General features: G+C 41.3%; 2 protein-coding genes across 2 annotated transcripts; one reads left to right on the top strand and one right to left on the bottom strand.

Annotated features, from left to right (window-relative positions):
* The first annotated feature begins 886 nt into the window (after positions 1 to 886).
* LOC144645661 (uncharacterized) lies at positions 887 to 9,242 on the top strand. The gene is made up of 5 exons (XM_078505215.1): positions 887 to 1,045; positions 2,737 to 2,862; positions 4,463 to 4,595; positions 7,183 to 7,297; positions 8,864 to 9,242. The coding sequence occupies exons 1-5, from the start codon at positions 970 to 972 to the stop codon at positions 9,011 to 9,013; spliced, it is 600 nt and encodes a 199-aa protein (XP_078361341.1). The 5' UTR covers positions 887 to 969; the 3' UTR covers positions 9,014 to 9,242.
* Positions 9,243 to 10,898: 1,656 nt separating this feature from the next.
* On the bottom strand, positions 10,899 to 16,549 carry LOC144646710 (uncharacterized). The gene is made up of 4 exons (XM_078506389.1): positions 16,103 to 16,549; positions 13,882 to 15,188; positions 12,727 to 12,783; positions 10,899 to 12,323 (listed from the first exon to the last, which is right to left on the bottom strand). The coding sequence occupies exons 1-4, from the start codon at positions 16,437 to 16,439 to the stop codon at positions 12,150 to 12,152; spliced, it is 1,875 nt and encodes a 624-aa protein (XP_078362515.1). The 5' UTR covers positions 16,440 to 16,549; the 3' UTR covers positions 10,899 to 12,149.
* Between the last annotated feature and the right edge of the window lie 5 nt (positions 16,550 to 16,554).

Raw genomic sequence — 16,554 nt, 5'->3', positions numbered from 1 at the left:
GTCGCTGCGACAAGGCGCTTGTTCGGTGACTCGCAGCGAATTTGGAAGAATGGGAATGTGAACTAGTTTTTTAATTCAATATGGCGAAAATACCAGACGCTCTGTCATTGGTTGATTTGTATTTTGTCGCAGAAGTGTGCACACGCTACGGACGCCTGATCGCAGGATAGCTGCGACAACGCTGTTTTCGCTCATTTTGTCGCTGCGATCAGTCGCACGAAATCAAACTGGTTTGAATTCGTTCGACTGATCGCGACGACAAAATTCTGTCGCAGGGACAAAGATTGTCGCAAAAATGCACCATGTCACACGAGGCAACATGTTGTAGCGACTTGTCGCCTAGTGTGTCCCGACCTTAACTTTTAAACCTCGCGGTAAAACATTGTCAGAGTCCACATCATGTATGAATTAGATCCTCTTTTTGGAAATGAACCGATATTCCCCGCGTTGTGATTGGGTAAATCCGTTTATTGTAACTGAGAACATAAAAAATTATTTCGAGCTTTTTACATTATAGATAACCTTTTTCCTTGCATTACATTTTGTTTTTAAACAGTTTGAAACAGCTATGGAAACGCCCGCCTCTTGATTCTACAGCTTTTCTCGTTCTAAAAGCATCCCGAGTATTTCCATAACGCCATGGCACGCGCGCGCGCGCTTTACATTAGCTACTGTATGTAGATATAGTTTGTTTGCTAGCTTTTTAAAAGAGGCGGGGATAAAACCCAATACAAAAAAGTGGCTGTGTAAAAGGAACCTGTGGATCCCTTAACGGCAAGCAATTTTCTAAACAACCGTTATTTTTCTCGATTTTTAAAATACCATCACCTCCACAGACACTGATGTAATAAAGTGATTATGACGTATAACTAACGAGTTTGTTTTGTTAATATCGAGATTCTGGCGTAGCAAAATGTACTTGTCCTATAATAGTTTGAGTTTTCCTTGGTTAACGCCTTAAAATACGGCATGGGTTGTGCTCCGAGCTATCCAATCACAAGAAGCCCGATAATCTACGAGCCAAATGCTTATTTTAATATAACGGGTAAGAAATACGTTCCGTTAAACGCCATTTATTCTACAAAATTGAATGAATTCATCCGTTATACATAAAATCGCTCGGCTAAAGCCTGGTTTTCACTAGCCACGGAAGCACAAGCGCAAGCACAAGCCCAATCACGCAAAAAAGACAAATTTTCATCCTTGTTCTTGTGCTTGCCGCAAGCACAAACACAAGCATCAAAATGCAATGCGCTTGTGCTTTTGCTTGAGTGGAAGCCGTTTTCGCGGTGAAATAAGAGCTGTTATTCTTGAGCTTGTGCTTGCGTCGCTAGTGAAAACCAGGCTTAAGCAAAAATACAATTTACATGCATTTGCTTTTTTGCTGTCTGTGAACACTTTTCTGTTGCCAAATGTCTAGCATGTATATTATGTTGTGGTTCAAATTTTCCCCTTGGTACAATTTTGGTAATTTCGTTTGTTCTAGTGCATGGTAATATATGATAATGAATATAAAATAAAGAAAAATACCAAATTATACCAAGGGAAAAATTGAACCACAACGTATACTTCACGATATGTTTAAGGTTGGCATATTTTACGCCCAGGGGGGTACTCCGGCTTGTAAATGACGGGGATGATCGGGATTTTTTTGGGTTTGCATTCGATTACGGGATTTTTTGGGTTGGAAAATCTGGCAAGTATTTTTTGGGGTGACTTGATTAATATAGGGGATTTTTTGGTTATTAAAACTAACTAAAGTGCCCGGCACGGCCTGGCATTTTTATGGTTTTTATTTTTGGTCCAGGGATTTTTTGGGGTAATGTCGGAAGACTCAGGGATTTTTTTGGGTCCTGAGTTTTGCCTCCATTCGATCGTCCCCGTCATTTACAAGCCGGAGTACCCCCCTGGGATTTTACGTGAGTTCAAATCTAAATTAACCAGTTTAGCTACTCTAATATTCACTCTCCTTTCCTCGAAACAAAGAAGCGAAAACAATTTATGAAATCACATGAGCTAAACATCAAAAGTACAATCTATTCTGCCCCGACATATTAAATGTTTCGAGCAGGGAGCGGAAAAGTCTCAGATACTTTAAAGGGACTACCGTATTTATTCGATTAAGCGCCCTGGGCGCTTTTATTTTGGACCTTGAGAGTGGGCGCTTATTCGGGCTGGGCGCTTATTACTTTTCCTACTTTTAGGGTGGGCGCTTATTCGAGGTTGGGCGCTTAATCGAATATGTCACAGATTTTAACAGATTTTTGAACAGCCAAAATTTATAGTTGTCTCGCAGATAACATTTTAATAATACTCTATTTTTATTAAAAATTGCTATATTTAATAGAGCACTGAAACTGTTAACGAGCATCCTTGGCTGCAGATGGCTCGGATGGAAACGGATTGCAATTTGAAAAAGTTAGGCAAACGTTTTCAAGTTGTTTCCGTTTTCCGTGCCTCTTCGAAATATCGATATTTATAGCCGTAGCTTCCTTTAGATGTTCAAAGATACTGTTTATTTAGGGTTAAGTTGCCTACGACTAATTTCAGAACAGTTTAGACCAAAAATCTGTGTAATCCCGGTGACATAGCTCATTTAAGATTATCCACTTGAGAAAATCATAGTTTACTGTAAGGAAACTGGACGAAACCCCTAATAACCCTAAAATTTTAAAGAAGTCAAAGTTGAATAACTCAACCTACTTTATGACTGAAAGCTTATATTGATTGTTACAGGGACAAGAAAAACACACGGCGAAAATGAATTAAAAAACACAGAATTTCAAAACATTCAAGAGCATTATTGGGAAAAATTACTTCAAGAAAGAAGGCGATCGGCGGTAAACAGAAGAAAATTTCAAGGTAAGGAACTGTCGTTTTTATCTGTCTACGGTTAGAGCAACTCTTGGCACAAAGCAACGGGAAAAGTTAACTTCAACTGTAAGCACAAAATGTAATGTATTCGGGCGCACGCTCTGCGATGCTCCAGTATGAGGGTCCTGAAAGGGGGGGGGGGGTACCAAATCCCATTTCACAGCCTATTTTTTGTCTACAATCCCAGTCCCAGTCCAGTGACAGTGACTGTCACTGTCACTGTCACTGTCACTGTCACTGTCACTGTCACTGTCACTGTTAATGTCACTGTCACTGTCACTGTCACTGTCACTGTCACTGTCACTGTCACTGTCACTGTCACCATGTCACTGTTAATGTCACTGTCACTGTCACTGTCATTGTCACTGTTAATGTCACTGTCACTGTCAATGTCACTGTCACTGTCACTGTCACTGTCACCGTCACTGCCACTGCCACTGTCACTGTCACTGTCACTGTCACTGTCAATGTCACTGTCACTGTCACTGCCACTGTTACTGTCACTGTCACTGTCACTGTCACTGTCACTGTCAATGTCAATGTCACTGTCACTGTCACTGTCACTGTCACTGTCACTGTCACTGTCACTGTCACTGTCACTGTCACTGTCACTGTCACTGTCACTGTTAATGTCACTGTCACTGTCACTGTCACTGTCACTGTCACTGTCACTGTTAATGTCACTGTCACTGTCACTGATCAATGTCACTGTCACTGTCACTGTCACTGTCACTGTCACTGCCACTGCCACTGATCACTGTCACTGTTACTGTCACTGTCAATGTCACTGTCACTGTCACTGCCAATGTCACTGTCACTGTCACTGTCAATGTCACTGTCAATGTCACTGTCACTGTCACTGTCACTGTCACTGTCACTGTCACTGTCACTGTCACTGTCAATGTCACTGTCACTGTCACTGTCACTGTCACTGTCACTGTTAATGTCACTGTCACTGTCAATGTCACTGTCACTGTTAATGTCACTGTCACTGTCACTGTCACTGTTAATGTCACTGTCACTGTCAATGTCACTGTCACTGTCACTGTCACTGTCACCGTCACTGCCACTGCCACTGTCACTGTCACTGTCACTGTCACTGTCAATGTCACTGTCACTGTCACTGCCACTGTTACTGTCACTGTCACTGTCACTGTCACTGTCAATGTCAATGTCACTGTCACTGCCACTGTTACTGTCACTGTCACTGTCACTGTCACTGCCAATGTCACTGTCACTGTCACTGTCACTGTTACTGTTACTGTCACTGCCACTGTTACTGTTACTGTTACTGTTACTGTCACTGTCACTGTCACTGTCACTGTCACTGTCACTGTCACTATCACTGTCACTGTCACTGTCACTGTCACTCACAGTATCACATGCCACTAATGGGGACATGGAAGCGGTATAGTCTATTGTTGCCCCGTTTCCTGATACAACTTTTTTTTATCTCACAATTGGCAACTTTGGCTATTTATTAGAAAAAATAAAAAGCTAGATATCTTCTTCTTTCATTGCTTTGCGGAGTGATCACTTTTGCCGACATCGGGCTTTTTTTCTATTGCATTTTTTTCTTTTTTTTCAGAAATGGGTGAAAAAGATTTCCGATCTTTAATAGAGGAATTTCCAGAATTTAAAGAAGGCGATATAGTGGATTTAAGATTACAATTCCAAACGTTTGATTTGAATCAAGATGGAATAATCGATTTCAAGGAATTGTAAGTATCGCTATTATTAAATATGTTCCTTTTTAAAAACTATAAAATATACAGATACAGTCAAATCTCGATAACTTGAACCCTCGATTACTCAAACTTTCCGCTTATTCAAACCTTTTTTGGATTCCCCTTCAAGTCACTTTGTAACTTTTTTTAATCCGATAACTCGAATCCGCACCCAATGACTCGAACCTTCGTCTTGAAGGTTCGAGCTATAAGTGGTTTTCACTGTCACGCCACGAAAAAATAAATCCAAAACTATTGAGTCAAATAAATCAAAATTATATATCAGGTTGTAAAAAACTACTACATAGACTACTTGTCCATGCCTCAGGTCTGTATGGTATTCCAGTACTCGAGTTATCCATCAAAATGTTTCACGCAAATTTAGAGAGCACAGTATGGAGACGCCATGTTGGAGCCCAACTGCTTGGGCTCCAACATGGCGGCAATCAACAAAAACATCTGGCATTCGCTTCTGCTACAAAAAGCGGTCAGATCACCATCATGAACAAGTAAACATTCAGATGAACACTTCTAGCAAAAAAACAAATGTTCAGGATTAGGCATTTTTTCAAGCATACGTGACAGCCTTCTGGCGGCCATCTTGATGTCGTGTGGCGTGAAACTCCGAAAGTCAAAATGCTCTGTCTTAAAGACGGCGGATGCTACCGAGCTTAAAACCTTCAACAGGATATGTATTAAGGACTTCTAATAGCCAGTGAAGGATAAAAACTCAGGGGCCTTGCGAATCTGGATTTTAGAATTTTGATGACGTCACGTGAAAACCAAGAATTGGGAGTCAACTGTATAGATGTTATTGATGTTATAGCCTGCGAACAGGCTCCCGAGTAAGGCAGGGTGTAAAAAGAAGAACAAACAAATACGCGAGCGAAGCAACTCAAGCAAGCCGAGAACGGGGCGTGGGAGGCCACGCGCCGCCTCGAGACCACGCTCAGCTTGCCTCGCTCGCTCTTCTCGGCTCGCATCGCTCGCCGATTTATTTTTCGCCCAGCTCCACTTGGGAGCCTGTTCACAAGCTATTGATGTTACTGAGCTAGTACCATGTCGGCAAATTTACTGACACAGGTCTAAAAGACATCTTCGACCAGTTGCGTCTTCATTTCGTCCACGTGCGGAGTTCTGCAGCAATATTATTTTCGCGGAAAGTGCATTTCTAAAAATAAATATTCAATTGAGATACTGAAAATCAGGTGTTGTTGTTATACTTATTTTTGTTATTTCAAGTTAGAAAAATATTTGGAAGTTTTTGACCTCTCTAGTATTTGCCACCAATTCCTGACAGGACTTTATAACGCGTTCTTAGGTTTCATTTCCCTTATTCAAGAAGGAGCATTCGAATATGAGGCACGAAGGCGCTTCGGAGTAAGACGGTCGTGGATAGGCTTAACTGACAGCTGACATTTGGTGAAAATTTTAACTGTCAGATGAGAAGTGATGCCATTTTTAATTGATATCTGAGAACTGCAAAATTCAATGATAGCCGAGAAATAAGCTTGAGTGAAATTTTAACTGTTTGCTGAGAAATCACCGAAAATGTTACTGATACCTGAGATTCCAGTACCCTCAGCCAGACCCTCGAGTAACACATTCAAACGATTTGATTACAGCGGAATACTAATTTCTCGAACCCTCGATTTCTCGACTTGAGTTAAAATACTGTACTAAAAGTCTTTTCTCCTCGGACATGCTTCGCTCAGTCGAACACAGCAGTTTTTTCAGTTTTACCCCCTTCAAACTCCCGATTCTTCGAACCAATTATTGTTTCCCTTGGAGGGAGGCCTGAAGGGTTTTAAAAAGTGGGAACTGGGATTTGGGCAAATTTTCCCCGGGTAAAATGAGATTTGGGTCACAGGGACTGGGAATCACAAACAAATAAACAATAGAACTGGGAATGGGATTTAAAAAATAGGGAAAACAATTAGATGGGAAATGGGATTTTATACCTCCGTCCCCCAGGACCCTCCTTGGAAGTTCGAAAAATCGGGAATCCACTGTAAGTCTACTGTAGTTTTTTTTGTCTTTAATGTCACAAACGTGGTATTTGCGCAACGTTGTAGATAGACAAAGAGGTAATTACCTTATTCTTACAAGTTTTCGCGCGTACTTAATTTCGCGAAAATTCGCGAGTATTAATTTTCGCGACTGCAAAAAAAAATAGCGAAAAAATGTATTAAATTTCGCGATTTTTCAGTTTTTATGGATGAGTCGTCAAAGACTGGGAACCACTGGAAATACACAAGGTCTGACTCAATGTAACTTAAGGGCCTGCAAACGAAACTTTAGTGACTATACTAAAGAGGTTTTGAACAATTTACAGACGAAACAGTTTTCAGAGGAAGGGTGCTAGTCATATTTTTAAAGGTAGATAGTTGCAGTTCCAAATATTTAACATTTTTATTGTTTTGATATAAAATATGGTATTAATTTTCGCGTGGTAAAATTTCGCGCAATATATTTTTCGCGCGTACTAAATTTCGCGATTATTTTGAAATCGCGAAAATTAGTAAGAATAAAGTACTCATTTCAACGCCATTATGAGTTATGTATTGATAACTTTATTTAGAATGCAAGTTCTCGATGACCTTGGTGACCGCTCTGAGCCCTCGGTACGGCAGCAGTATTTTAATGAAATTGACAAGGATGGCTCTGGTGCTATCGATTTTGAGGAGTTCTTAGCGGTAAGACACATGCACTAACAAGGGGGGGGGGGGGGGGGGGGGGGGGGGGGGGGAAATAAAAATTTTTTTGCGCGCTGAAGCTTAAAAAAAGAAAAAAAAACCGAACCCGGGGAGAGCGAAAACAACGAAGATATGTTCTCCTTCGTGGAACATTAGTATAAAACCAAACAAATAGAACAAAGAACTTCTGCCATTATTGTCATTACTGAAGGAAACATCTCAACATCTTCCGCTAAATCGAAATGACGTCACAGCACCATCCCAGGAGTAGCAGCCTCAACACAGGCTACTACAATGAGCGCCAAAAGTGTTGAGACAGTCGGCACTTTTTGAGTACCTTGGACAAATTTGCCCCTCACCCCTTCAATATAACCCCCTCCCCCCGAAACAATGTTGTATTTGTTATCTGCGAGACTGCCTCGTTTGGTACAACATTGAAAAGGGGGAGGGGGAGTGGTTCAGAAGCGGCAGTAGATTAAAGGTGAAAAAACGGGAATTTTAAATTAGTATCAATTTCATCCAACTGTCTCAAGACTTTTGACGCCCATTGTAGTTTAGTTTAGTTACAATTGTTTGTTTAGTTAAGGGGGGACTTAACGTAAATTTTAGTGAAATCTATAGTAATTTATAAGAGGAATAAAAGGAAGAAAATTATTTTTGGAACACTAACAGACAGTTGACCCCCACGCAAGAGCACTCCAGTTTGTAAGGGGACTGTCTGGTGTCCGTCTACTAATCTTTAACATCAAATTCTAATTTTAAAACTACATCAAATCTTCAATATTTCTTATTTTCTTATTTCTCTAAATTTTACCACTCTTAAGAAAAACTATCTCCTCCCAAAAATCTCCAAAAATCACCAAAATATTTACACAGCACCCCTAAACATAGATTTATGGGACGAGCATAGGGTTTTTTCATTGCTTAATAAGTGACGGATATTTCCAAAAAAAAAACAACACGTAAAGCGGCAGAAAAAAGAACTTTATGTTAACTCCCGCCTAAAGTTTCGTTTAGATCAGTTTAGTTTAGTTTAGTTTAGATCTTCCTAGTATGGTTCTTACTTAGTGTCTTAGGGCTAAGGAGCGTGTCGACGCCTTAGGAGCTTAGGAACTAAATGTTAACATCCCGTTTTCCGTGGATATCATTTTCCCTTTTTCCCCCGTTTAAGAGACTAAATGGTGGATCATGTAATGTATTTTTATCTTAATAAAGATAAGATGTTCTACATGACACGAGCATGGGACAAGTTCTGGTCCCCGCGGTCGCCCTGGCCCCCGCCGGGGGCGCTCTCCCTGAGCTCGGGCTCGTGTGGCTGGGCCATTTACTAGGTTGTGGCACGCGTCCCTCTGCTGGTCAGCATGTCGAATTCATCAGTGGTTGATGGTTTTGCTCGGTAATTGTGATGTTTTGACAGGCGGGACAGGGTCGGTCTCTCGGCTCGGGTGGCGCCCCCGGTATCTGGGGCAGGGTTCGTCCCGTCGGGGCTCGATTTTCTTTGTCCCATGCTCGTGTCATGTGCATCTTCTTTTTTTCCGGCTCTCTTTTACTATTTTTATCTTGCAGCTCATCTATCAACTTCGAAAGAAAACAGATGTGTTTAACGAGAGAAGCGAATTTGGTCAGATAGGCAGTTTGTGTAAGCGTGGTACAGATAACATTCAACGTGTCAGGAAACTCAGTGTCGCAAAGCAAATGCTCACGGGATTGTTTTAGAATGACGTCACACAGCAGTGTGGACTTTGTAATACAATATTCTTTGATAATCGTGAAGTATGGACGGCAGTGATATCTTTTTCTTGTTAACTGTATATTATTTGGTACGTCTTCAGCTCAAGCCCTTTTAATAGTACTGTGTTTAATTGCAATGTACGAATTGTTTGCAAAGATTCTTTACGGGAGCTGTTATGTGGCGGCTCCCAATGATTTCAATAAAGTTATTATCTCATATTATGGCCTTTTTGAGTTTATTTTATTCACTAGCAGTGGAGAGGCGTAAGAGACCTGTCACTTTTCTGGGTAGCCTGTGCTACCAAGCGATGCTACATGTCTGGGTAGCCTGTGCTACCAAGCGATCAGGGGCGGGGTCGAAATTGAGTTCGAAAGTGGGAAAGCTTGAAGGGTTGATGAGGTCAGCTTGTACAAACAGTTGGCATCTGAACTGTAACACGATTACTCGGTAACATTTCCTTATACCTTATTATAGGAAATTAACGATACATGTAATTAACGCGAATTCCAAAAATTCGCGTTAATTTAATGTACCTTAATGTTTGTTAATTAAAATCACTCTATTTTACAGCATTGTTATTCTAAGACACCGGGTAAGTTGTGTTAACACGTCATCTACTTCTCCGTCAAAGCTGCAGGGATAGCAGAGGCAGAAGAAAGCGCCAGGACTGGATGTATTCCATCCCTGGATCATGGACCCATGCATTGAATATTAGTCACTTTTTGGTCTGTTTAAATATCTTTGTTATGTATGGTTTATCGGAATTAAACCTCAAGTTCTGATGTTGGACGTTCTTGTTTTGTCTTTTGAAGAGCGCAGCTTGCTATAAAGATTACTATGCAACAAATTCGCGTTAGTTAACTGCATGTAAGCACACACCACACGAGAATTCGAGTTAATTAAATGCATGTAAACATATAACAGATTGGTTATATACTTTTCAAATCTGGATGCCGGCCCCTGGCTGGTGCGGGGCGCTCCCGGTGCACTCACCTGCGGGCCCGTCTCTTCTGGCTCGTGTCTGCACTCGGCGCCGGGTGGCGCCGTGTTGGTGGCCGGTCCGTCCGCCGGTCCCTTCCTCTGCCTTGGCCGGGTTCTCAGTGTGGCACGGGGCGGGGTCGGCGTCCGTCTCCCAGTCAGTGCGCTGGGCGCAGAGCGGGGATCGCTACGTCTCGCTGAGATCTCTGCCGTGGTGGCGTAGGTCCTCTACTGGTGCTGCTCGTCTGCCACTGGCGTGCGGAGAGATCAGACATCAGCGTCCAGTGGAGTTGGAGATGAGATGGGGAGTGGGACGGGAGGTTGGCATCCGGTGGACCGCGTCTCGCATCCTGTCACGAGTGGGTCCTGGGCCAGTCGTGCCGGGGCTGGGGGTCGGCCCTCTCGGTCCTTCCGGGTGCGATCTGCCAGGATCACCAGAACTCTTCGACAGGACAACGGGACATCGCCATGGTAATAAGCAGAGTGGAGGTGGCTGGGCAGTTCGGAGGCCGGTGCACACGACTGATTGATGGACACCGGATAGTGGGAGGGAGGACGTCCACGGGAGACTTGGGGAGGACGATCGAGGCAGAAATGAACAGCAGGGAAGACGTGGAAAGAACTTGAGAGGTAGCCATGGAAAGGGAGCAATGGAAATCTCTGGTCTCAGCCTTATGTGCCTCCTAGGCGCGAAGAGGATTATGTAAACATAAATTTTTGACAATTCGCGTTAATTTTATTACGCGTACATTTTGTTCGCGTTGTTAAAATACTTCGTTATATTCCTCTAATAAGGTAACCCTGTAATTATGCATACAATTTTGTAACTCTTATTCTCGAAATCTTTACTGGGCCCAAAGTAAAGAAACAATCAACAAGTTGGACGATATAAAATCATCAAAGCTTTAATTAAGGTGAACATGAAACACAACATCACCAAAGAAGAATATTCAAAGAGTAAAAGTTAAGTTACATGTGGGAATAAGTAAAAAGGTAACCGGTCAAAATGCCCCCAAGAAATAATTAATTCACGTAAGAAAGCAACTAGGCTCGATTTCCAGCCGCTTTTCGGGAAAATGAGCCCGCGCTCCTCCCTTCGAAAGCGGGGAGGGACAAAGACCGGACTCGAGGAGGTGGCGGAAATCGAGCCTAGAAAGCAACATCCCTCAAGGAAAAGAACTGGCTGTATATTTCTCATTGTAAAAACGTGTCACACCGAGTATTTAAGTATTCAAGTAAGCTTTTTCCACGTAAAACTCCCAGGGGCGTTTCGTCTTGGGGGTGTTTAGACCTAATTTCCAAGTAGTTAAAAACCTGTCAAAACTGAGTAATGTGAGCCGTGTGCGATTTCTTTGAAAATGAACCACTTGTAACAAAGTTGGAAAGCTATTAAAATATGTGTTGGACAAAGGGATTCTAAAATGTAAGGGAAATCACCTCACAATAGAAACTCATGAATATATTGCACCTCTATTTATCCTGCAAACATGTTCATAACAACGTTGTCTAACAAACTCAATCAGAAATTCAAGAAAATCTCTACGCTGAACCTTTCTTAAAGGGACTTCTTGCAATTAATTAATAAATAATGAAACTGACAACATCTTAAGAAATGCAAGTGCAAGGCAAGGCAATAAATATAAAACTGTAAATTTCACGAACCTTTGAGGTAAAAAGCTTTGATGTGTTTCTATGATCCAAGTACCCATACAAACAACGAGTTAGTAAAAATAACTTATACCACATATGTGGCCATCATATTAATAACTTACATCTCATTAAAAAACTCTTTTGTTAGATTTAAGTGGACATACGGTTGTAAACTTTTGGCTTAAGACTTTAGTTAAAGACAGTTGAGTCCTCTTATACTTGTATTTGTTTTACATCTAAGGTCCACTATAAATACTTTGAATCAATTTAAACAACTCGAACATATTTGTCCAAGTTTCACTTAAAGGTGGCTCCCTTAAAATTTTGCCACAACTAGCCAAGTAAGAGTGATAAGAAAACTTAATAAGAATTTACTACCACCAGTAAACAAAAAATAAACTGCAGTGAAAGCCTCTTGGTTTGCAGTTTGGCAGGTTAGTTTTCTTAATATATTTTGACAGATCAGCTTCCAAGGAAATAAACTCTAATATATTATTGTTTATTTTCATTTGAGTTCATCCTTTGCAGAAGGTCTTGAATGCTGTCACCTATATGTGACAACTCTTGAATAACTTGGTTGGAAGGCTGCTGTTTAGATACAAGGTTATCCAAGGTTTGAAGACCTGTCTTTATACCATTTATTGCCTTCACATAGGAATCTTCAACCTGGAATACACCAATTATCATCTTTCACTTCCCTGTATATCCTAATACTACTCAACTCTGCTTTTATTCACCAAAAACTACCACAAGAAAGTACAAATTGATAGCTTTCATTTTGATAGCCACACAGGGGGGTTGCAAGTGACTGAAAAGTTAAAACACATTCACAGTTGCAAGACTTTGCTCTGTGAGGAAAAAGAATGATAAAGTGGTTTGTTCTGTGCTTCATGATTTCATGACATATTTTCAGAGATGTAGGAAATGGCGCATTTGTTTTGAGTGTCTAGCAGGAAATGAGGGGGGGGGGACAGTTTTTAGAGTGTTGTAGTGACACAGGTAAGCCCTTGCAAACTTAAATTTGTATGTTCATTTTATGTTGTTGTGCAACTGAGGAGAGTATTCTTACCTTGAATGATTCATCTTTGATCACCTCTGGGTCTCTACGTAACCGTTTGGGCTCAGGCTTGAAAACATAAAAAGAAGCTTGATATCAAATCATCAATTGTCAATGATACAAAGCATTAAGTTGCACCAGTATGCACTAAAATGCAGACAGTGAAAAAATGCTGCATAAATTATTTCATATACAAAAAGAACCATGGAAGTTAATACAAATCAAAGAAAAGTTGCCAGTTATTGAGCAAATTCTCCCCACTGTGATGGAGACCAGTAAGAAGAATGTACAAAGATCTTTTTGTTAAGATCTTGATAAGAGTCTTATCCTGTGTTCTTGCTGCTGCAGAGATTAATGTAGGGAATGAAAATGTCTTGGGGGAGGCATGGTGGCCTAATGGTTAGTGCACTGGAATTCAAATCAAGTGGTCTGGGTTTGAGCCCTGGCCAGGAAACTGCATTGTGTTCTTGGGTAAGACACTTTACCCCTCCATCCAGGTGTATAAATGAGTACCAGCAAACTTAATGCTGGGAGTAACCCTGCAATGGCCGATTCCCTCTATAGCGCACGCCTGCAAGGAATCACGGTAGTTGTATTCATCAAACCATGTGCGAGACTCAGCAACGATGCATGTTTCTAAGTCTTGCACATGATTTGTTGAATACAACTACTGTGATTCCCTGCAGGCGCACGCTATAGAAGGAATGGGGTATTGAATAGCATCCCATCCAGGAGGGAGTGGAAATATACCTAGTTGCATCATGCTATGAAAACCAGGATAAGCTTCAGGAGGGCCATAACTATCAAGAGGCAAGACAAGGCACTTGCCTCATCTAGATTTCTTTCATGCTAAGTTAAGAAAATAGCCCCGAGTTGAACAAGACTGATTTTTTTTAAGAAATACATTATACAAAATGTATAAAAACTTGTTTCAGAGTTTCTAATTTTCTGAAGGGCATGCCCCTTGCAGCTCCTAGTAAGATCTTGCCTTATCTATGCCAAAGGTCTCGTTTCAGCCCTGTTCAGCCTGGTAAACCACTAGGCTCGAATGCAAATTGTAAATTAAAGTTCCACAGCATAATTTTTATTCTTTTATTACAAATAAAGTTGTTTTTGTTGTTGAAGTTGTCACCTTTTACATGTCTATATACATTTACTGATATATACCTGTTTACGACCAGATCTGTCACGTCCAACATTATGGCACACCTCACTAGCTTGTTGTTGATGAGCATCTCTGGATTGTGTTATGTCCCCATTCTCATGGGGCTGAACCTCTGTTTTACTTGATTGTTTTGTGATCACAAGTGCATCTCCTGAGTTCACAGCTCTGATGATGTCTTGAATGTTCCATTGCTGAGGAATACAGAACACGTGATGCAAGTTCTGAGGAACATTTAAACTGGGGGAGTGTTGAGATGGATTGCTCCCATTGGCAATGGTGCTTGCGTCTCTAGAGGGTGCCTGAATAGTATTTGATTCAACAACAGGCACAACTGTGTGATTTGTGATATCATTTCCTGATGGAATACTTGGTGAGGTCGTCACTGAGTTCCACAGTGGAGGTGCTGGACTACTTAATGCAATCTTGTCGTTCAGAATTGCATTATTGATGATTCTTGTAGGTCGTAGAGTTGCTATCTCCTCCATTGCCTTGTATAACACAATAGGAGGTGTGGCTCGCAAATTGTGATTGGAATAATCCATCGGGAGGAGTGCTTCATGTGACATGTCTTTTAACATGCCAGACAAACAGTTAAGCCCAGCGGCTTGTGACCTGTACCACACTCCACTTGTTGCAAAGTCACGGTTTGGTATTTGAAAAAATGCACTACAAGCAGGATTCCTCCTTTTAAGGAACAATTTCAATGCTGCAACAGGACATTGCAGACTTCCTGGTACACTGAACATTTTCCTTCCAGTACATTTATATCTTTTACTCCTCAGCTGAGCTGAAGTTGACTCGTCCAGTTTACATGCCGCATACTCAAGGCCTGTTTTCTCGTCAATGTGAAATTCAAACATGTCAGGTTTTAAATCACGCAAGTCATCTCTGGAAGTAACACCAAAATTGATTCCCACAGCCAAAAACACCAGTCTCTGTAGAGACTTAGGAGTTTTGATTCCCACAACTCCAGTGGCCCACAGCTTACGTACTTCATCTACATTTAAAGGTAAGGCACTGGTATTGCAATCTGAAGAATCCAAGTATTCTTTCTGCGCAGCCTCCAAGTCATGCAATGTAGCATTAGCTTTGCTGAATTCAGGAGAATGAGTCAGACTGTAGCACTTGCAGTAAGGTGCACTCTTTAAGTGATGATCTATAGCTGAACGTATGATTCTTAGGGAGCTGGCCCTCTTGGTTCCACCATGTTTTAAGTGAGATTCCTTGTAAAAGTCAGACAACCAATTGCTAATCTCCCTGGGTGCCCACTGCTCAAATTCTTCGTCCATTCCTTTGCACTTTAACCATTCTGTGATATAAGACATGAAAAGGATACCACTCAGAGATATCAGTAATTTGTTAAGTGGCTTGCGTTTGCCTCCAGAGTCACGGTGGGGCAAAGGGGCAAAACAAAATTGGCAAGTAGGGCAAACCAAGCGAGCACTCACTAATTTTTTTTGGCCCCATATCCCACTGAGGAGCTTGTTCACAGGCTAATTTGTTAGGTGCTTCAATTAATTTTACTATAAGCACTTTTCTTTATTCATAGTACACAATGCACCTACCAATGTTAAGCCCGAGGGGGGGGGGGGTGTCGGGCATACCATGGGAATTTGATCCTGATGTCTGTCCCCAGGGTAGAGATTTTGATCATACATTATGTCCCCAGGGTAGGGATTTTGATCATAAGCGGTCCTCTGCAACAAGGTTTGAAGAACATCTGACCACTTTCCCTTGTCCCCTGGGTGGGGATTTTGACAAATTATTTTGTCCTGGGGGGTGGGGAATTTGCCTTTATTTAAAGAAAATGTCAAAATCCCCACTCAATGCCCGACCCCCCCCCCCATTAACATAGGTAGGTGCATAACAAGCAACATGCTCTACAGTTTCCTAGTTGTGCAAAGGAGCATGTTGTTTGAAGTATAGTTTGCCTGTCCCACCTAGCCTAAAGATTAATCCATGTTACTTTGTTGCTCTTCATGTCTTTTAAACAACTATTTCGCAAAAAAAAATCTGTTGTCTGTAACACCACCGTCAGTTTTTTTTATTTAACTCAAACTTCTGAGAAGCCAATGCATAATTCATTAAACAAAAATCTAAATCAATCTTGACCACTCCATTTCATTGAAGATCAGTGATTTCAATTCCTCCGCTCCTTTCTCATAAATATAAAAAGAAAAGCTGTACATTTATACAAACAAGTTGTAAAGCTATGTACGATACCTTTGAAGACCCTTACGTGACCAGCATAGTGTCTTGAAGTGAGCGTGGAAATGTTTTTACGGCCCTGATTTTCCTTGTGAGTGCACATAGAGTCGTCTTCTTGGGGCTCTCCCTCTCCAAAAGATTCGTCTTCATCCACTGGGAATTCTTGACGATCCTCTTTCTTGATTCCGACATCCGTATCATAGTCTATGCGTTCGACAGTAACGTTATTACTGTGGTCAATAACGAAGTTAGCAGGGTTCCCGCTCTGCACCAACTCTTCCTTTTCACCGTTGGTTTTTGCGTGATTCTCCGCGTCATTTTCTTCTGCAGTTGAAGGAACTACATTCTCCATTGTATAAAAATCGCTCTTTTCAGTATTAAAAGAGGCAAGAAAACAAAAATCACGACAAAACAATCACATTTTTACACCATAACAAAAGGGTCATACCGAGTGAAAGAATCGCTTA

The sequence above is a fragment of the Oculina patagonica genome, chromosome 3, assembly GCF_052425735.1.
Source record: "Oculina patagonica isolate OP01 chromosome 3, crgOcupat, whole genome shotgun sequence".
Lineage (NCBI taxonomy): Eukaryota > Metazoa > Cnidaria > Anthozoa > Scleractinia > Oculinidae > Oculina > Oculina patagonica.
This window is presented reverse-complemented; position numbering and strand designations above follow the sequence as displayed.

Coding starts and splice junctions, on each gene's coding strand:
- LOC144645661 (XM_078505215.1), top strand. CDS start 970: ATGGGTTGTGCTCCGAGCTATCCAATCACAAGAAGCCCGATAATCTAC. Junction 1,046..2,736: donor TGCTTATTTTAATATAACGG/GTAAGAAATACG, acceptor TGATTGTTACAG/GGACAAGAAAAACACACGGC. Junction 7,298..8,863: donor ATTTTGAGGAGTTCTTAGCG/GTAAGACACATG, acceptor TTTATCTTGCAG/CTCATCTATCAACTTCGAAA.
- LOC144646710 (XM_078506389.1), bottom strand. CDS start 16,439: ATGGAGAATGTAGTTCCTTCAACTGCAGAAGAAAATGACGCGGAGAAT. Junction 15,189..16,102: donor TCACGTAAGGGTCTTCAAAG/GTATCGTACATA, acceptor CTTATATCACAG/AATGGTTAAAGTGCAAAGGA. Junction 12,784..13,881: donor ACAGATCTGGTCGTAAACAG/GTATATATCAGT, acceptor TATGTTTTCAAG/CCTGAGCCCAAACGGTTACG.